Genomic DNA, 22,252 nt, shown 5'->3' on the forward strand with positions numbered 1-22,252 from the left:
GTGTTTGTTCCAAATGATGCTCTCTGTTTCTCTCCTGGAAGTCTTATTGAACTGCCAAAATGATAATGGACTTCATTAAAAGCACTGCCAGCAATTACTGCTCAGCAGAAATGAAGGAGTATGCTGGGAAATTGCCATTGCTGTGCCAAGATTCTGGGTCTAAAAAAAGAAACAGGTTTTCCTTTAAAGGAGAGTAAGGTACAAAATGAAGTAGCAGCTCTAGATTATATGTTATCAAGGACTTTTTAGAGAACCATGGTTTCTGTTTTTAGGGTTTTTCATTGTACACACTAATATTTTTCTATGTTATTATCAGTATCTTATGACTACTACTCTTACAAAATCCCACTCTGTAGCCCCTGCCTCCTGGAATAGTTGCCCCTTTCTGCACTGTTGCCTCTACCATGACACCCATGGGCTCCAGGATAATGTTCACTCAATTCTCATCTCTGCCTTTAAGCCCACACAAGTGTCTTGCTCCTGCTCTCTTCCTCAGTGTTCAGCAAAATCGCGTGACTTAAACAACCAAGAATTCCATGTTCTAACACACAATGAGCACCTGCTGGCCTCAATAAGGATAGTAAGAAGGGAGATTATCGCTGAAGTCAAGAGAACTTGTACAGTTTGCCAGGTCTCTGGGAATTTTGGTCTCCACAGTAGTAAAACATAGTTAAGATTGACCCCCTTTACCTTGGGTAGATACAGAGAGAAATGTATCAGATTATTTCATTTTGGTCTTGCCATATGGAATATTAGATACCTTAGAAAATGGGACAACATGAAGAAAGCTGGACTGAATAAAGAAGTTTAGTTTAACTGAACTAATTATGTGCTAGGGTAGGACACAAGCAGGATGAAATTAGGATTTGTCTCAAAAGGGAAATGTGGAGGCAGTGTTGCAGAGAAACTTCATCTACTTAATCACTCAACTCAAATCTAGACAATAAGAATTAAGTCTGGCTGTAAAGGTTAATTAGCTTTCTTCCCAAGTCCCTCTTATCACATCCTCTGTGAGTCTTGATTTCCTCCTTTATGAAATATAAATAGTAATGCTCACCTTTTAGGTTTATTGAAGAAATAAATATCAAAATAATAAAATGCACTAAGAGACAGTGTCTGGGATATAGTATATGTTCAATAAATACTTTCCATGGAAGCTTATTGTGTAAAGTTTTTATTAGGTGTGCAAAAGAAAGAGTTGGCATAAAGGGGGAACAACATTTAAATTCTTGTCTTGGTGGGACCTTTCCTCTCTTTTTTGAGTACTTCATATTCAAGGACAAATACAAAACAGAAGCAAGAGACTCTAAGAATTATCTAGGGGTGTTCAAAACTTAGAAGGCAGTGAAGCACGCAGGCATGAAAGACCACAGGACTTTGAGGACAGTGCTTGAAGGAAGGACTTAGAAAAAGAACAGTAGGTCAGTGTTGCAGGGGGGTCACTGATAACACATAAAAGGGATAAAGCTGGGTGATTCAATCTTAAGTGGCTTCCAACCTATCCATGAATGATAATTACTCCTGAAAGAAAAGTTAAAAGAAGCAAAATTAGGCAAGATAGATGAGAGTAGTGAGCAAGTGCCTAGCCATGTTAATGGAGTCAAAGTTTCATTTGGAGTTAAATCACATGTAACTTAACTCCTATTTGGGATTTCTTGGGCTTCTGGATCTGGACTGTCATTTTCTTCTTTAGATTTGCGGAGCTTTATTTAAATAGCTTATGCCTTCTTTCTCTTTCTCTGCTTCTTCACAACACCCATAATACATATATTTGTTCATTTGCTGGTATTCCATCACAGGCTTTCCTTATTCTTTTCAATTTTTTCTTTTTATTTATCTGAGTAATTTCAAATGGACTGTCTTTGAGCTCACAAATTCTTATGCTTTATCAAGGCTGCTGTTGAAGCGCTCTATGAAATTTTTCATTTCACGCATTATATTCTTTGGCTCTAAAATTTCTGCTTTTTTTAAATGATTTACATCTCTTTATTGTACTTTTCATTTTATTTGTGTTTTTGCTTTTCTGATTTTATTTAGTCACTTATCTGTGTTCTCTTATAATTCACTAAAATGATTATTTTGAATTCTTGAGTTTTTTGGTTTTTTGGTTTTTTTGAGACAGAGTCGCCCAGGCTGGAGTGCAGTGGCGCAATCTAGGCTCACTGCAAGCTCCGCATCCCGGGTTTACTTATGCCATTCCCCTGCCTCAGCCTCCCAAGTTGCTGGGATTACAGGCACCTGCCACTATGCCTGGCTAATTTTTTTTTGTATTTTTAGTAGATACGGGGTTTCACCGTGTTAGCCAGTATGGTCTTGACCTCGTGATCCACCCACCTCGGCCTCCAAAAGTGCTGGGATTACAGGCGTGAGCCACCACACCCAGCCGATTTTGAATTCTTTATCAGGTAGTTTACACATTTCCATTTTTAAGGTTACTGGAGCTTCATTTTATTCCTTTAGTGATACAATGTTTCCCTGATTATTTGTGATCCCTGTGGCCATGCATTGGTGTCCGCACATTTGAAGAAGTTGGTACTTATTCCAGTCTTTACAGATTGGCTTTGGCCAGTAAAGCCCTTCATCAGTCAGCCCATTCAGAGATCATGAGTAGGCTTGTTGTTGGAGCCTTCAGGCAGGCAGGCCTGGTGCCTAAGTCTGCAGGGGATAATGATGTGTCTGGGTCTGTGAGACCCAATCTGGAGTCTGAGTCTGTAGGTGTGGCCTGAAGCCTGAGGCCACTGGAGCTGGTCTAGCATTAGAGAAGGCCTAGAACTCAATTTACAAGTGCTAACCTAAAACCTGAAGCCTTAAGCACAAGACTGGCACTCAGTTTCACTGGGACAGGCCTGGTAGTCAGGTCCACAACAAAGTCTGGTGCTTACTTCACTTTCCTACTCAGAAGCAGAGTATATCTTTCTCTGTGCCGTGCTGGCTAGGCCGAGGGAAAGTGTGACATGTATATTTGAAACTGTCCTTCCTAATCTCTTCAATGATTCTTTTTTCTTAATTCTGTATTATACCCAGGTGCTATAATCTCTCACCTAAATTCTTTAGCTCTTATGAAGGTATTTTTACACAATGAGTTTTTCAAATTGATGTTTCTGCAAAATGATGAGCACAAACAATCCTATTCTGCCATCTTGCTGACATCACTAGGCTACATTTTTTTATTATTATTATACCTTAAGTTCTGGGGTACGTGTGCAGAATGTGCAGGTTTGTTACATAGGTATACACATGCCATGGTGGTTTGCTGCACCCATCAACCCATCATCTACATTAGGTATGTCTCCTAATGCTATCCCTCCCCAGCCACACACCCCTTGACAGGCCCCTGTGTGTGATGTTCCCCTTCCCGTGTCCATGTGTTCTCATTGTTCAGCTCCCACTTATGAATGAGAACATGCAGTGTTTGGTTTTCTGTTCTTGTGTAAGTTGGCTGGGAATGATGGTTTCCAGCTTCATCCATGTCCCTGCAAAGGACAAGAACTCATGCATTTTTATGGCTGCATAGTATTCCATGGTGTATATGTGCCACATTTTCTTTATCCAGTCTATCATTTATGGACATTTGGGTTGGTTCCCAGTTTTTGCTATTGTAAATAGTGCCACAATAAACATATGTGTGCATGTGTCTTTATAGTAGAATGATTTATAATCCTTTCGGTATATACCCAGTAATGGGATCGCTGGGTTAAATGGTATTTCTGGTTCTAGATCCTTGAGGAATCGCCACACTGTCTTCCACAATGGTTGAACTAATTTACACTCTTACCAATAGTGTAAAAGCATTCCTGTTTCTCCACATCCTCTCCAACATCTATTGTTTCCTGACTTTTTAATGATCGCCATTCTGACTGGCATGAGATGGCATCTCATTGTGGTTTTGATTTGCATTTTTCTAATGACCAGTGATGATGAACTTTTTTTCATGTTTGTTGGCTGCATAAATATCTTCTTTTGAGAAGTGTCTGTTCATATCCTTCACCCACTTTTTGATGGGGTTGATTTTAATTGGATTTCAAATCTCTTTCTCTCAAATATAAGGAGGTTCTTATATTTTGGTAGTTCAAGTAAAAAAATCTATGAGTTAATTTAAGAATAGAAACACAATGTAACTGAACTGCAAAGAAATTTTAAAACCTTACATCTTAGGCTAAACTAAGAAAAATTTCATGTTCATATCAGTATGAAATATTCTGATCAGTTATTGATAACATAGAGGGGCTTCTAAACACTATTCATCATTCAAAGAAAGTGAGAAAGATTGTAAGAGACTTGGAAATCAAATTACTAAAGGAACTATTAGGAGACCATTTAGAAACTTTTTTACCTAGAAAATAAAAAATCTTTGAGGTGTAGAGGATTTCTGAAAATCTTTTTAAATATTTTAAGTACCACTATATAGAAGAGAGAATATAAATTTTTCCTACTACAAAGAACAGAACTATGGCCAAAGATAGATATTCATAATTAAAGAAATTGTCTCATAAGGTTGAACTTTCTAGTAATTTGAGTTGCGTCAAAATGGAATAGTCTTCCTGTGTACAAGTAGTGAAGCCTTTGTCCCTGGAAGTTTTTTAGCATAAGCCCAGTCTCCATCTGCTAAGAACAGGATGGGGATTAGCAGAAGGAGAAGGGAGTCTAGAGTAGGAAAGAAGTTCTCTTGTATGAGCATCTAATTTTAGACTGAAAAATCCGCCAATTTTAAGGTCCTTTCATCCATGTATATTACTCCATATACCAAAAAAAAAAAAGAGAGAGAGGGATTTCCTAGTAATTAGCCTGATGATATTCCCACAGTGGAGAAAGTTATATCCAACAATGAAGTCAGCACAAATTGAAACAAAATGGCCCCCGTGAGAATGCTAATTCAATACCTAAATAAAACTGTATAAATTTAAAACTGCATAGTACTTATTTATTTATTTTATTTTATTTATTTATTTTATTATTATTACTATTTTTTTTTTTTTTTTGAGACAGAGTCTTGCTCTGTCACCCAGGCTGGAGTGCAGTGGTGCGGTCTCTGCTCACTGCAAGCTCTGCCTCCCAGGTTCACGCCATTCTCCTGCCTCAGCCTCCCAGTTAGCTAGGACGACAGGTGCCCGCCTCCACACCCAGCTAATTTTTTGTATTTTTTAGTAGAGATGGGGTTTCACCATGTTAACAGGATGGTCTCGATCTCCTGACCTTGTGATCCGCCCGCCTTGGCCTCCCAAAGTGCTGGGATTACAGGCGGGAGTCACCGCGCCCGGCCCATAGTACTTATTTAATAAATTTTCAAGTGATATTTCTTGACAGACAAGATAAATATTTAAGTGCCAACTTTATAACCACAAATCTGTCTAAATACCATAACTTTAGAATAAGATACTTTGCCAATTTATAATGCAAATAAGGTATACAGACAGACGCACATCCATGCATGCTTTTTAAGGAATTCCTTCTTAGAGTGTATAAATTTGTCTTTATAAGTAAGTGTTTATAGCTGAATTGTACAGTATTGATGTCTTTAAGCTTACTTTTTTCTTTTCTTTGATACTGCTTTTTTTCTTATACTATGATTATTTCATTGCATCAGAAACTAATATGTTTCAAATAGCACAACTAAATTATTTAGATTGTATTGTTTTCACTCTTTACATAGAAATCAAATTAGTAAAGTCCCAATTAAAATCTATATATTAAAAGAGATTTAAGATTCATATCAACTAATTGCAATAGATGAGTAATAACTGGAGTTTGTTATATTTAAACAAACTCTAAATATAGCAGTACTATGAGAAAATTGAGCTCTGACTAGGTCTTATTTTTTCTTGGCATACTCTTTTGAACCCTTACCTTTTAGGAAAAGAATATCTACAATATTTAGGAATGAGATTATATAATATCTGGTATTTGCTTCAAAATAATATGTGAATGAAAGAAATGGGGATAGAAATAAAACATGATGAGCAATAACTTGATAATTATTAAAACTAGGATTTAAACATATACAATTATTCATTATACAATTATCTCCATTTTATATATGTCTGATAATTTTCATATTTTACAAATAAAGTCCAATCTCAGTTAGAAACATATTAAGAAATGACACAGATGGCAGAATTAATAGATAAGAACATTAAAACAGTCTTATAACTATTACAGATGCTAAAGAAGCTAGAGGAAAAATTGATCCAATTAGATAGAGACACAAAAGGTATATATAAAAAGGGCTCCAAATAAAACTTCTAGAATTGAAAACAATTGTGTGAAATAAAAAATACAGGCCAGGCACAATGGCTTACACCTGTAATCACAGTACTTTGGGAGGCCGAGACAGGTGGATCACTTGATGTCAGGAGTTTGAGAACAGCCTGGCCAACATGGTGAAACCCTGCCTCTACTAAAAATATAAAAATTAGTCAGGCATGGTGGTGGGCAGCTGTAATCCCAACTACTCGGGACGCTGAAGCAGGAGAATCACTTGAACCCAGGAGGCGCAGGCTGCAGTGAGCTGAGATGGCACCACCACACTCCAGCCTGGGCGACAGAATGAGACTCCATCTCAGGACAGAAAAACAAAAAGTACACCAGGCGGTACATCAGGTTAGACAATGCTGAAAGAAATATTGGAGACAAAGCAATAGAAAATATCCCAAATAAAATACAAAAAGATAAAAAAGAGATGAAAAATTAACAGAGCATCAGCAAGTCATAAGTCAACTTCAAGGGCCCTAACATATGTATCATTGGAATCCCTGATGAAGTGAAGCAGAAGAAAGAAGAAGAGATAAAAATAAAATTGGAAACGTACTGGCTAAAATATTTCCAAATTTGATAAAAATTATAAATTAATATATTCAAGCAACTTAGTGAACTCCAAACAAAGAAACGTGAAGAAAAGTATGCTGAGCTGCAATATAGCCAAATTGCTTAAAATAAGTGATAAAAAGAACTTTAAAAATCAGCTAGAAGAAAGACTACACATTACATACGTAACACTTTCTCTTAAAATTAGCCCTATATTAAGATTGCTTGGTTCCAACATTTTACAAAGCTTACAAGCATTCTCTTAAAACCAGAAATCATGATATTAACACTTCAATGTGCAGAAAGGTTGCAGGAGTGATGTGGTCTCATTAGGCTGTTTTGGTGTAATTATGTCAACAAAAGCAGCAACAGCAAAAATGACAGATAATAAATAATGTTACCTCAGTACAACATATTTTCCTTGCATTATTCACTTAATCTATACAACAAACAATCTTACAGATGATGTAACTAAGACTCAGGTGGATTAAATAACCTTACTGGTAAAAAATCTGTAATATTAATGGATATATACCTACTTCCTCTTTTAGTAAGTACAACCTATGAAAATGAGTGCCAGGTTTATCTTTCTAAGCTTCTGTACTCATTTCTGTGCACTACAGACGCAGATGAAGAGTTACATATATGAATACTAGGGCCAACAATAAAAGTTATGTTTTGTTTTTCAATCCTAGATCCACTTTATTTTTTTATTTGCTTCTTTTCCAGCAAATATTCCTATAATATTTGAATGCTATTGGTACCAGAAAATTTACTACTTGAAACTGTATCTAATATTTTACTATCACTTTTTGATTTAAATGTTTTTGAATAGTTTCACCAACAAATTATTTTTATAAAACTTACTGACCGTTTCTAGGATTCTAAAAGTCTCTAACTGTAACATGAGAATTTTCACATTTTTATGGCACATCTAGAGGCCATTGAAACTACAAAAAGAATGAATCAAAAGCATATTTTTAATCCCATAAAGGTAAACAAAAGACAACAGGAAAATGTTTATTTCTTCTTTAAAAAAGGGAAAAAAAATCAAAATGTAAGAGAATCATTCAGAGGCAATGAATTTGTACTTTAATCCTTAAAAATATAATACTAACAACTTTTTCATCTAAAAGTATTTATTTGGGCAATTATGATATCCAAGTCATTCATTATGAGAAGCTGAGATAATCAAAGTATCCTGCTTTGAATTATTTAGCTGCCACAAAAAGTGAGTTGTTCAGTTTAAAAAAAAAAAAAAAAAGATGTCTAATTTCTCACTAACACGACCTACAGGTTCAGGAACTGACAGTTAAAATCTAGTCCTAAAAGTTCTGGCCAAGGTATAATGAGCTCCAAAAAGCAGAAAGCCCGAATTACCATGAGGCCAAGTCACTAGGTAACATCTTCAGAGGTAAAGGGCTCTGTTGTTTCTCTCACTACCCCAAATTATAAAGATAGGCTGAGTTCTTTTCTCAGCAACTGTCAGTAGCAAAGCTAGACATGCCTAATAAAAGAGGCTCTGAGAAATACCATACTAGTAAATTACTTATCTACAGGGAATTTAATTTTCTATCACTTGAGAGTGAAATCATTTTTTTAAATCGTCTGCAAATTCTAGAGGGATTAATTTTTTTTTTCTTTTAAGACAGGGTCTCACTCTGTCTCCCAGGCTGAAGTGCAGTGATGCAATCACAGCTCACTGCACCTTCTCTCCTGGACTCAAGTGATCTCCCCACCCCCCACCCCCCACCCCACCCCGCGCAGGGTCTCAACCTCCTGAGTAGGTGGGAATGACAGGCACGCATTACCACAGTGGGTGGGCTATTTTTTTAAAAAATTATTCTTTGTCGAGATGAGGTTTCACCATGTTACCCAGGCTGGTTTCAAATTCCTGGGTTCAAGTGATCCTCCTGCCAAGGCTTCCCAAAGTGTTCGAATTACAGGGATGAGTCACCATGCCCGGCAAAGATTATATTCTTAAGCTCTTTCTAAATTCCTAAAGGGATAATTTTCAAACCATTCTCTCAATTTTAAAGTGTCATCAAGCATGACCTTGATGACATAGAGAAAAGTAGCTTTTGTTTACACATTTCATATTAGCAATTTATAGCTTATATCTCTGGGGGATTTTTAATCTAAAAACACTAACTGAAGCTTGGTCATTGTATTAAGCTTTGAGATGTATTATCCTGCCTTACCTTATTGTCCACAGCAATGGCTGCTGTGCATTCAGTCCTTAAAAAATTCTCTAACCTCCTGTCCCTACATCAATTGCAAGGGAAAAGGAAATCTTCATCCTGGGTTTATATGGGGAAAGGTGTATGAAATTCCTTATTCACAGAAGATTTGTTTTAGTCCATTTTGTGATGCTTAATAGAATGCCACGGACTGGGTAATTTATAAACAATATATACTTCTTCTTATTCTAGACATCAAGTTTAATACCAAAGTACCAGAATCTGGTGAGCATTCCTGCTGTATCATCCCATGGCAGGAAATAAAAGATCAAAAGAGCACACACATCCAAGAAAGATGGGAGGGGTTGGGAAAAGGGGAATGAACTCAACCTTTTCTTAGGAACCCACTCCCTTGGTAATCACATTAATCCATTCATGAGGTCAGAGACCTGATGACCCTGCTAATCACCTCTTAAAGGTCCCATCTCACAACACTGTTGCACTGGGGACTAAATTTCCAACACATAAACTTTGAGAGATTTATTCAAACCATGCATAGCAAGGTTCCAATATTTTAAAGTTTTATTTATAATTTTGCTGCTTTAAAATTAGAAACAGCATTGCAAATGTTTTTAGTGGTACAAAGAAAGTGAAAACAAAGTTGCTTGGCAGAAGAAATGATCCTTAGGCCAACTAACCTTATCTCCTCCTTTTTCATGTATCAATCCGGGGACTGGTATATTAGTCTGTTCTCATACTGCGAATAAAGACATACCTGAGACTGGGTAATTTATGGAAAAAAAAGAGGTTTGATTGACTCACAGTTCCACATGGCTGGGGAGGCCTGACAATCATGGCAGAAGGAGAAGGAGGAGCAAAGTCACATCTTACATGGTGGCAAGCAAGAGAGGATGTGAAGGGGAACTTCCCTTTATAAAACCATCAGATCTCATGAGACTTATTCACTATCATGAGAACAACACAGGAAAGACCCACCCCTATGATTCAATTACCTCTCACTGGGTGCCTGTCACAACATATGGAAATTATGGGAGCTACAATTTAAAATGAGATTTTAGTGGGACCACAGCCAAACCATACCAACTGGGTTGATTTTCCCACAGTAATAAAACTGGTTTGAAGCAGAATCTAAAGGCAATTCAAGTTTCTGAGCTAGAAGCCTCATACCGTTTCTCCTCTTTTTTTTAATTTCAGATATGAATCCTGCTCTATAAAAAGGATGTTGAATATATATTTTATCATAGTAACAGCTGAACACTATATATTTCCAATAAAAAGCAACTGAAAACAATAACAGTCTAAATCTTGGTAAATCACAAGTTGAGAATCAAATCAAGAACTCAGTTCCTTTTACAAAACAAAAAGAAAGAAAAAATCACCTTAGAATATACTTAATCAAGGAGGTAAAATATCTCTACAAGGATAACTCAAAACACTGCTGAAAGAAATAGATGACACAAACAAATAAAAATCCATCCCATACTCATGGTTTAGAAGAATCAGTATCATGAAAATGTACATATGTCCCAAAGCAATCTACATATTCAGTGCAATTCCTTATCAAAATACCAACATCATTTTCCACAGAATTAGGAAAAAAATCCTAAAATTCACATGGAGTCAGAAAAGAACCCAAATAGCCAAGGCAATTCTAACCAAAAAGAACAAATCTAGAGGCATCACATTACCTGACTTCAAATTATACTACAAGGCTATAGTCTATAGTATCAAAACAGCACGATACTTGTATAAAAGCAGATGCATAGACTAATGGAAGAGGATAGAAAACCCAGAAATAAAGCCAAATACTTACCGACAACTGATCCATAGGCATACGAAAACATAAATTGGGGAAAGGACGTCTTGTTTAATAAACGGTGCTGGGAAAACGGACTAGCCACATGTGGAAGAATGAAATTGGATCCCCATCTCTCACCATACACAAAACTGAACTTAAGATGAATTAAAGACTTAAATCTAATACCTAAACCATAAAAATGCTGGAAGAAAACCTAGGAAAAACTCTCTGCATGTTGGCCTAGGCAAAGAATTTATGACTAAGACCTCAAAAGAAAATGTAACAAAAACAAAAATAAATAAAAGGAACCTAATTAAACTGAAGAACTTCTTCATAGCAAAAGAAGTAATCATCATAGTAAAAATGCTACAATTTACTCATGCTACTCATGCTGAAGAAGAAAAAATAATTAGAGGATGTGCAGTCTTCTACTTGGAGAATAAGACAGGTTTCTCTGAATGCTATGAAGAGGATTCATCTCTACTTTCAAGGACCAACTCAAGTCCTACCATCATGCTTTGCAGACAAAATTCACAACTCTTCCATGTTCTTTGTTTACTCCTCTATTATAACGATCACTATCTTGGCTCATTTTTCCATTTGTTGAACGAGTGGACTGGCTTCTCCCCTAGAGTGCAAGTTCCTTGAGGTTAGGACATGGTTCTCTTTTTACGATTTGTCCGAGAATTCCTGTCATGGGCTTCTTGCCTACTAAGTAGTCAGTAAATGTGTGCTGAATTCAGCTAACGTGAATTTTACTGGAAGTTATTCTGTTGTTTTACTTACTACAAGTAGTAAAGCAAAGGAAAAAGAGTAAAAAGTAATAATAACAGAAAAGAAAAGAGAGACCAGGGAATAGGAAAGGAGAGGAAAAGAGGAGATAGGAGAGACAAGAGGAGAGGGAAGAAGTAGTAAGGGAGGAGGAAGGGAAAAGGAAAGAAGGGAAATTAGGGCTACTAACGTCAAAAGGCATAATTACTTCTACATGACATTGCTAGCTAATATTTCTTTCCCTTTTATATCTTAGAATAAAAGAGATTAGGCTTATCTCATGAAACTGACAAATCAAACAAAACAGAGCCTAATTTCACTTTTAATATACTTTATAAAAATCTAACATTTCATTTGAAGAATAAAAGGAGAAATCTCAAAGTTTAAATTAATGGTAGTTTACATTAAAATCATCTACAATAAAAGTAATAAAACCACAAAATTTCAATTTTTATAATGTTTCTGTATTATTTCTATGTATCTACTTTTCTATAGCTTTATATTTTACCTTTACTGCTTTATTAATATTCTTGTCTGATAACATCACATGGGAACATAGTAGGCCTGGGATTGGGTAGCTTCATTTGATAAGTTACATTGAAAGGCGATGGCTACCACATACCCAATGAGGCACTGTAGTTCCTTAGCAAGCTAGATTTAGGCATAGTTAGCACATGCCATCCTATTCACTTTGAGAATTCATGTTTAGAATCCTCGTAGAGTCTTAGAGAAATCAAACCCATATTGTGCTAGCCTCGTGTAATGAGAAGAGGGAGAAATGATGGGAAGATGCAACAACCAGGCCACTGAAAATGAAATGAAATGACAGCAAATTAGCTGTTTCGAGAATCTGGGGATTTTTAAACTATCTACAATATTGGTTTCAATGAGTGAATTTGCTTTGTCTGAAAGGATTTTAGCAAAACGTGTTTTGATTGTAGTGATTAATAAATTAAAGCCAATATAAATCAGTTATCTCCTAAATTCTCTAATCTCTATGAAATCAAGGAAGTCTTTATGTACAGACATACAGAAAAATCATTTGTCACCATTCACAAAAATATTAAAAAAATGGTTGTAACAATTACCTAAATGCCTAGCTTTCTTATTATCGATTCTGCTGTACATGGTTCTTTAAGACTTTAAGAGCGCATAATTTGTAATATCTTTTTTCCCTATAAGATGTTAAGAGTTTCAAAATGCCTCTAATCACCCCAGTACTTCCCTGACTCACCAATCTTGGCCTATTCTTCAGTGAGTGAGTCATGATGCTGGGGAAGAGTTCCTTGCCGAAACACAACAAACATTCTTCAGTTAACTGCTATTTACTGATCCACTAACGAACATTTGGGCAAGGACCTTGGTCAATGCTTTTCAAAGTTTAGTGAACCTAAGAATCACCAGGGGCGCACATTAAAACTATAGATTGCTGCCCCCTCATTCCAATTTACTGGGTCTGAAGTGGGGACTGGGAATTCACATTTTAAATAAGGATACCAAGTAAATCCCATGATAAGTCACTTGCAGACAAAACTCTGAAAGTGATGCTGACTTTGGAAGAGGAAAATGTTGAGGAACTCTTTAATACAGTGCAAAATGTCTATGAGAAGAATGATGAATTCAAAGGTTTAGTTGGAGGCACTTGACCTTTGAATCTGGAATAAGCTTTGCTGATGAAGGTAAGATAGCCAAAAAAGCAGCAGCAGATGAAAATTGTCATGAGCTCCCCCCTTAGCGCCTTCTACATTTAGCCCTACAGACTAGCAGTATCCTCTTTCCATTCTCTATCATCCTCCATATTCACATAGCATCTGGACATATATCGAAGATTGTCATCACATAGATTTATATTTGGGGACCAGATTTCAGTTCATGCTAGAAAAGTTGAAAGCATTATGGAAAATTGGTCTAGATAAAAAATAATTTGAAAACAAAAAGAAAGCATGAAGACAGAGAAAAAGCTTGAGCCTGGAGTGAGGCCAAGATCCTGAACACGCCAGTGAAGAATTAATGGAGAGGGAGGTAGAGAGGGCTTCGCTTTGCTGCTGTCAGTTGGACATTCCATCCAACTGCCCCTGAAGTACATTCCAGCCCACTGAGCATGCTCAGTTCATATGACTGACTTTCACTAAGTATAACAATCAACAAGTTCACCAGAAAGCCTTTCCCAACATCAGGACACTAAAGCGACCACAGAAAACCATTCCTGAATTTGTGATCAATGGACTCAAGTTTAGGGAGAGGAGCACCTTTGGTCTACAACAATGGTTTGAATCCCAGTCTCTAATTACTTCTTTCCCAAATACTCTGGTAATCAAAGGGAAATATTTGGTGAGATGCAGCCATTTTGTTGGTTAGCAGGAGTTCAGACACAAGAAAATGTCATAGTGGTAGAATACAGTATCAACCTCAACAGCAAGCCCATCGCTGGAAGCTCCCAGACCATTGTGCCAATCAAGTGGAGGAGGCACTTTCGTTTAGAGAGGCTTATGTGAACCTTATATGAGAAACTTGCCAACCTGCCTGTTTGATGTTCTAGCCTTACTATTTCGAATACTTAGGTGCTATCTTTTAGAGACCCTAAAATAGCCAAGACATGACACCCAGTACAGAGGAATTCATAGGTAAGCATCATCAGATCCTGAGAAGTCAAGGCTCTTCCCTGTGTTTTGTGTCTGTGGAATTATAAGCATATATGAGGTCTGGGGGTGGTGCGTCATTGTGGGAGGCCTGTACACCTCAAAGGATTTATGAAATGGTATGCAAAATACATAATAAAGTTATGCTGATTGTGAAGGATCAATAATAGACTGGAAGCCTAAGGGATGGTTGTGCTTTAAAATTTATAGTCTACCTGAGGACAAAGTGGCTACATATCAAAGAAAGACAGTTTGTTATTTAATTTTAAATACTAGAAGAGTCCTTTGGAAGTATTTCTCCCAATTTCCAGGTATGGTTGTCTTTCTGCTTTGCCAAAAAGATTTGCCCTAAATGAGTATATTGTTTGGTTTGGAAATTCATGAGAAATCTTCATCTCCAAAAGCATTTCTCCTACCAACTTGCCATGTAGCTTGAAATTGCTCAATTCCTTTGACTCCATTTTTTTCTAGTTTTCTAGAGTGCTTTATTCCAAAACATATATTCATAGAAAATGCAAGTCAAACACATTTAGGTCATTGTCAGAAAACAGGACATGGGGATGGGACAAAAAGAGGGAGTCAGCAGGCACAGGAGAATAGACGGAGTTGAAGAGGGCATGGAAAAAGAAGATGGGAGAGGTATTGAGGGGAGGACGAGTGAAAAATAAACAGCTATGTTGCACCCCTGCCTTCTAATGCTCAAGTCAGGAGTGAGAAATTCACCTCATTAACACTTAGAGCTAAACCCTGCAAGAGATAATTTACAAGGCAATGCCCACTTGCCTAGAGGAATAAATAGGAATCCAGCATCTTTTATCTTCCCTTTCACATTTGATTCAGGTTTAAAAAATAATAATAATAATTGAGCATCTGCTAGTTTCAATTATGTCATGGATATGAATAAAACAGTTCCTGCCATCAAAGAGCTAGCAGTCAAGGGAGAGAGACAAAGAGAGAGAGGATAAATGAATGAATGAACTTTCTGTGTTGATTACAAAATAATTAATAGGAGGACATTTCGGCACATATTTTAATTCATATTTTTCTGTACATTTTAGAGATGTTTGGGGATATTAACCTCACTCTTGGCATGCTGAACAAGGAAGATATTGTTAACAAGGTAGGGAACGTAGAAAAACTCTTTTTTCCTTTTTCAGTCTTGTTGTTGCAACGTTTTGTATATATTTTTCTTTGCCTCAACTTTCTCATTTTTCTCTGGCGTGTCACATGGCATTCAATTTTTCAGTAAACGCTGTTGTAATGAAAGTCATTCTAATGTTTAAGCAATGATATTTAGCATTTCAAGAATCACAGTATCTATGTCTAGAAAATAGCAAAAAAAAAAGTTCCTTTTTATAACTTTATATAGGCAGATGTTGAAAGGTGTATGTTAGATTACAAACATGTGGATGAGACTGTTTCCTTTATAATTTGAGGGTTCTTACAAAAATCCCTAAAGCTCTTCCCTGCTCATCTATAATGCTATTTCACAGCTAGAAGTTTACCTAAGAATTGAAGACTTTTCACATTTCAACAACCTTCTGTAAAATAAAAGAAATAACTGCCCTTCATCGAACACTTACCTGGAAAGGAAAATGCTAGATATTTTCCAAACAACAGTGTATTGTATAATATTCACTCCCCAGAACAATTTCATCAGGTAGGTATTGCTATTTCCATTTGATAACTGAGAAAAAGTTAGGCACAGAGAAGTTACACGACTTGCAACTAAGAACAGAGGACTATATCCAAAAGCAAACAAATGTTCCTAATCGTTATTCAGTGTTGTCTCCTTGTGAAGGGCAGTGCCTATACCTTTGTCTCTTAATTCAGTGGTTCTCAACCCTGACCACGTACTACAATCCTTTAGAGAGTTTTGAGAAAATATCAACACCCAGGCCCTACCACCAGGGATTCTTATTGGATCAGTCTGTGAAAATCTTGAGCATTTAAAGCTCCTGGAGGTGATCCAAATATTTAGGTATGGTTGAAAACCATTACATTAATCTCTCAGTAGAAGTCACCTTTCCCAAAGAGCACTCTTTCTCAAACATTGGGAATCACTTGGAGAATAACCTCCGGATCCCAGAAGCACTGAAGGAGAATTTCCAGTAAAGGGATCAGAGAATATATGTTTTTAAGAAGCACTTCCTATTTATTTTATGGTGAGTCTAGTTAAAGAATAATAATAGCCAGCATAACCAAGAGGTTAAGGTGCCAGCTAAAATTCAGTCTGTTGGTTTCAAATTGTTAGTACGTAATACTAACTACATTAAGCTCCCTCAAACTCAATTTCCTCACCTGTAAAATGAATATATTTGTGGCACCTAACACAGGGACTTGTGAGTATTAATAAAATGCTCCAGATAATGAGTCTGGCACCGTTCCAGGAATGTGGTGAGAGCTCCATAAATGCTGGCCTTGCCAAAGAACAAGGCCTGCAGACAGAAGAGTAAGCACATGGAGCAAGAAAAAGACTCACAGAGATAGTTAGGCAGGCCCAGAAAATACAAGGAAGAAAGCAAAGAAAAATTATGCATTATTCTCAAACTTCCCAAGGACCAGCCCTGAGGAGTAATGCAAAGGATGCTATTTAAGAACTTAAGCATGGGTGCAGTGGCTGGAGGTACATGTTGAAGCTGTTGGAGATTTCAGAACACCAGTCTCTTGTCTTCCAGAGGACACATAGCCACCTAAAAGATTTACAAGAGCCCTCACAAAGGGCATCGAGTCAAGCCACACAACCGGAGGCCCTGTCTAAAAGGTTGTCCACAACTTTCTGTCTGCAGAGGCATGAATGAAACAAGGACCTGTAAATGTCCCTTAGGATCCAGTTTCATAGTTTAGCAGCCTCTTGGGGAGTTTCAGTGTGTTCCCTAGTACCATATCACTCCCTGGTAGTAAGGGCAGCAATTAGGCTGACAGGCATTTCCATTCCCCTGAGTGTCCCACAACAGTGATTTTCAAAAGACATGGAATGGCAGGTAGCCTATCCTGGTCTTCAATCAGATCTTGCCATAGAAATGTAGCCAAGCTAAAATAGTTTCTAGAATTAACTTTGCTCTGTAGCCTTTGACTCCTAAAGATGCACGTTATGTTCAGAAAGCCTCAATTAAGGCCAGGCACGGTGGCTCATGCCTGTAATCCCAGCACTTTGGGAGGCCAAGACAAGTGGATCACCTGAGGTCAGGAGTTCAAGACCAGCCTAGCCAACATGGCAAAATCCCATCTCTACTAAAAATACAAAAATTAGTTGGACATGGTGGCACACACCTGTAGTCCTGGCTACTCAGGAGGCTGAGGCAGGAGAATCACTTGAACCCAGGAGGCGGAGGTTACAGTGAGCTGAGAACATGCCATTGCACTCTGACCTGGCCAAAATGAGTGAAACTCCACCTTTAAAAAAAAAAAAAAGAAAGTCTTAATTAAGGCATATAATGTGAAATTCATTGTGTAGTAAAGATAAATTGCTTACTTTAATGGTGTTATTCATTAGGACTTCATTTGGTTCTTTAGTTTTGCAATCCAAATTTCTATGTATGCCTTTGTATGTTCACAGGAAGACATTTACAGTCATCTCACTTCTGTTATTCAGAATACTGACATCTTGGATGATGCAATTGTCCAACAGTTGATTTATTATGCTTCTAAGGACATGAGAGACAACAATGTAAGTTTGGTTCATGATGGTGAAAAGGGTCTTTAAGTGATCCAGCTGCACCCATGTGGACATCAATAAGCTGTTCTACACTGTTGCCAGGACCACAAATCACTTGTATTTGTTCTTTGCGGTAACTTGGATATCCTTATAATGCCTGATATTTACTCCTTCACAGATGAGGAAACTGAGGCAAAGATAAGAATTATTTTAGAGGTGATATAATCCAACCTCCTTTTAGAAGAGGAAGTTCACAATTAGAGATAAATTTTTTTCAAAGGAACATAGCTGTCTATTGACAGAACTAGAAACCAATTTTCTTGGCTTCTTTATGATTTATTTTTTATGTACCTACTTATCTTAGATTGTCTGATAGACAAGATAGCAAAAAATAATAATTTGTAGAAATAATTTGAATCCTAGGATGATGTTATCTCTTCCAGAAAGAAGAATTACTTATTCCCACCAATGGCACTAACAATTTATGATTGCTTTCAGGGCTTGAGATTTCTGGGTCACTTCTATAACTCAAAATTGGATTGCTATTCATGAGAACACCAATTTAACCTTTCATCTGAGCACAGCCCTTTGGTGTCTTAGTTCAAAAGACAAGAGGTGGGATGAGCAGAGTCTCACCACTGGTTGGCCCTGAACTCTGACTATTGCTTCAAAATGCAACAAAACAGTCTCAAATGCAGGGCTTATCTCTCTAGATCAATAATCATTTCCAGGCCTCAACTCAGTAATTCGTTCCAACCTATATTGTGAGTTTGCTGATGGCTTTATGAGTATATATTTTTATATCTTATCTGGGTCTCTTTTATTTTCCTCAGGAGGAGGAGTTGATCAAATTTACCTAGTTCACCATCACCAAAATCAGAAGTCTTTCCCAGTACCATCAATATTGGAGATAATTAGGCCAGATTAACATTGAAACCAAAGCTCTCAATTCCTAGCTCATTTCCTTTCACTTTTCCTTTCAGTTTTTCAACCACAGTAATTTGCATCACTTAAACATAAAATATAAGTCCTGTGTTCATGGTACCAGATCAATCAGCAAGAAAACAGCTACTGACCTCCAAGTTTACTAGAACTGTGTTAAAACCAGCATTTTCAACGTATTCAAATTACCTCTGCTTTCCCGGCTACTGAAACCTACCAAGCGTTTCTCACTATGGTTTTGTAACAGCCTGTTCTCCCTTCGTCCCAACGCTAGAGTAGCTTATAAATAGTATGGCTGGATAGTAGAGAACGGGCTGCTAGAAAACCATGGTGAAAGATTCTTGGTAGGTGTCAGTTGCTGGGAAAGCAGAGGTAACTTGATTGCACTTTAAAAAACTAGTTTTAATAGTGTTCTTGCAGATTTGGGGGTCAGTAGACGTTTTCACAGACTCCAAAAGAAGGGAAGGTGGGAGGAATGGTGAGGGTCCACTAGAAGCCCAAATCTCACCATTACACAGTTGAACCATGTGGCCAACCGGCACATGTACCCCGTGAATCTGTAATTTTAAAAATAAATAAATACATACATAAATATTATGCTGACTAGTTCCCCTCCATAGACTCACTCTACCCCTTTTTTAGTTGTTATTGTTATTTTTCTTTTCCTCTTCAGATGCTCAGAGAAATCAGAATGCTAGCTGGTGAGGTTTTGGTGTCTCTTGCTGCACATGATTTCAACTCTGTGATGTATGAAGTACAAAGTAACTTCAGGATCTTAGAGCTACCAAATGAATTCGTTGTGCTTGCCCTGGCTGAATTGGCAACCAGCTATGGTATAGTGGGAATATTCTCCATGATTTCCCTGGGAAATGACAACTGCTAATTGTCTAAAAGCTAAATGGGAGCAAATGGTAGAAGAGCTAGCATCTCTACCTTCTTCTGTACCAAGAAATATTGATAGAGGGATATGGGCAGCTATTTAAAATGAGCATGGATGATTCTGCTGCCCAGCCACTAGTCTAGACTGCTCTGAATTTGGCCACTGTCCTATCCTCACCTTCCCCTTCATCCAGCTTTGCATTTGCAGAAGCACATTTTCTGTAAGGTATATTCTACTAACCACTGAACACTTTCGTGAAATAGGGATCCCTATCATTTATTTCTACACTACTGTATTTAACAGATATTTAGGAATCATCTGTTATATATATTTACATATACTTGGGGGATACAGGGAAGATCTGGTGTGAGAGATTGACATTAATAAATTAGTTATCCAACTAAGCAATTGCTGGCAGCATTGATGGTATAGTGGTGAGAATAGCTGCCTTCCAAATAAGCAACTGCCACTTAACAACAGGCACAAATGGCTGTGTAGCTAGAACCTTATTTTCAATCAGCCCCTCCTTGATTATCTAACTATAGCCTGGTATTAAAGTGGGGCAGAGATGGGGGAATTATAGAAACATCTTTCTACTACACCTCATCTGCCTCCTCCATGCAGCCCTGAAATGCTTCTTGTTGATTTGGAGTCACAGAACCCCGAATTTGAGAAGACAAATAACACCTCTCTCCTTTCTGCCCCTCACTGCAGTGTCCCAGAGTATTCCCTTCATGATGATGACCCTGCTCACCATGCAAACCATGCTCAGGCTGGCCGAGGATGAAAGGATGAAGGGGACTTTCTGTATTGGTGGGTATCCCGATGATTTCCTTTTTGCTTAAAACCAGACTGTGAACTGTCTTACAAATTAAGCAAAAGTCTTGTTTTCCCTTTAATTCCAATCTTGTCCTTTTGAATAATAATAGCTACCACTTTTTGAGTGCCTACCACATGGAAAGTCCTCAGCAGGGGAGTTATCTCATTCAATCATCACAGCAATTCTGCAAGATAAGTACTATTTTCCCATTGTATAGAGGAGACACTGAGGTTCAAGGAAAGTAAGGAATTTTCCCAAAATGATGACACAGTCAATGAGATACAGAGGTGGCATTCAAACCCAGGTCTATGGGACCACCCAGTCTACACTCTTCACTGCCCCGTACAAACTTCCATTTCAACTGACCTCCTTCTCTAATTGGAGGATACTTTCTTGGCAATGATTGTCAGCACTTACCGGTTCTTAGCATAGGTTAAATTTTGGCATCTGATTATAATGCAATATTGTAATAATGATAACGAAACAAAGTATCCAAACTACAAGCAATCATAAAATCAAGAAAAACAGGCAAGCAAACTATGGTCACAAACTCCTCTGTCTAAAACTGAAATACGTCACAGAAATCAAGAGCCTACAGAGAAAAACGTGCCTTGGAATTCCTAGGAAGTAGTGTTTACAGTGTACAGGGAGGTTTCTTGGATGAGACTGGAGACCTGGTCTCTTGACTCTGCTCAGCCACTGAGCCACCAAGTGACCCTGCCCTTCTCTCAGTCCCAGTTTCAACTCTAAAAACATCAGAATAAGTGATTGCTATGTTCCCTTCCACTTCCAACATACCCTAACACTACTATTTTGTAATTTAAAAGCCCACACTGTCAGGAATGTCTTCTTTACTTATTAACAAAGGCTCTTCTATTCCATCTTTCCCATTTCTTCTTGTTCTGTCATCAAAGTAATATTTTTATCTCATATATATTGAGAACTTGCTGTGTGCCTGGGCACTGCCCTGGGTATTTTAAGATTACTATTTCATGCAGAGCACGGTGGCTCACGTCTGTAATCCCAGCACTTTGGGAGGCTGAGGTGGGCGGATCACAAGGTCGGGAGATGAGACCATCCTGGCTAACATGGCGAAACCCCATCTCTACTAAAAATACAAAAAATTAGTCAGGCATGGTGGCGGGCACCTGTCGTCCCAGCTACTCAGGAGGCTGAGGCAGGAGAATAGCGTGAACCCGGGAAGCGGAGCTTGCAGTGAGCCTTGATTGCGCCACTGCACTCCAGCCTGGGCGACAGAGCGAGACTGTCTCAAAAATAAAAATAAAAATAAAAAATAAAAATGAAAATATTACTATTTCATTTAACTGTCACAGCAACCACATTAGATGGGTAGCACGTTTTTCACCATTTTACAAGTGAGAACATTGGACTTAGAAAGTTTCAAACAGCTTGCCTCAGGTCACACAGCCAATACATGGCAGAGCTAAGACTGTCAACTATGACAGTCTGACTCAAGGACCTGTGCAACTATACTAGACTAACCTGCTTTCAATATTTTTTACTATTCCTACTTATTATCATAGCTAACACTGTGTTCCTGCAAAAAATAACTTTGGAGCCTCTAACAGCATTTCTACATTTAATATTAACAACCAAGAATGTAAAATTAAATAAAACTGGAGATCCTCATGAACATTACTAAGGGAATTCTCTGTGTTATAAAATTATCTAAGCGCCCTATGGTCTTAAAGCAACTTTTTGCCTGACTGCAACTACAGAAA

The 22,252-nt window shown here is 37.6% G+C and overlaps 1 protein-coding gene and 1 long non-coding RNA gene across 2 annotated transcripts in view; one reads left to right on the top strand and one right to left on the bottom strand.

Annotated features, from left to right (window-relative positions):
• The window catches only part of LOC140711521 (uncharacterized), a 62,718-nt gene extending 44,891 nt beyond the window's left edge, over positions 1 to 17,827 (bottom strand). The window contains exon 1 of the long non-coding RNA XR_012092785.1: positions 17,484 to 17,827. This is a non-coding gene — a long non-coding RNA (uncharacterized lncRNA). The remainder of the gene's footprint in view (positions 1 to 17,483) is intronic.
• MROH2B (maestro heat like repeat family member 2B) overlaps positions 13,605 to 22,252 on the top strand; it is a 74,194-nt gene continuing 65,546 nt past the window's right edge. Inside the window, exons 1-5 of the mRNA XM_007961473.3 lie at positions 13,605 to 14,195; positions 15,269 to 15,330; positions 17,770 to 17,880; positions 19,484 to 19,643; positions 20,405 to 20,503. Coding sequence (XP_007959664.2) covers positions 14,168 to 14,195; positions 15,269 to 15,330; positions 17,770 to 17,880; positions 19,484 to 19,643; positions 20,405 to 20,503 — 460 coding nt within the window. The 5' untranslated portion in view covers positions 13,605 to 14,167. The remainder of the gene's footprint in view (positions 14,196 to 15,268; positions 15,331 to 17,769; positions 17,881 to 19,483; positions 19,644 to 20,404; positions 20,504 to 22,252) is intronic.

This window comes from Chlorocebus sabaeus, chromosome 4, assembly GCF_047675955.1.
Source record: "Chlorocebus sabaeus isolate Y175 chromosome 4, mChlSab1.0.hap1, whole genome shotgun sequence".
Taxonomy (NCBI): Eukaryota; Metazoa; Chordata; class Mammalia; order Primates; family Cercopithecidae; genus Chlorocebus; species Chlorocebus sabaeus.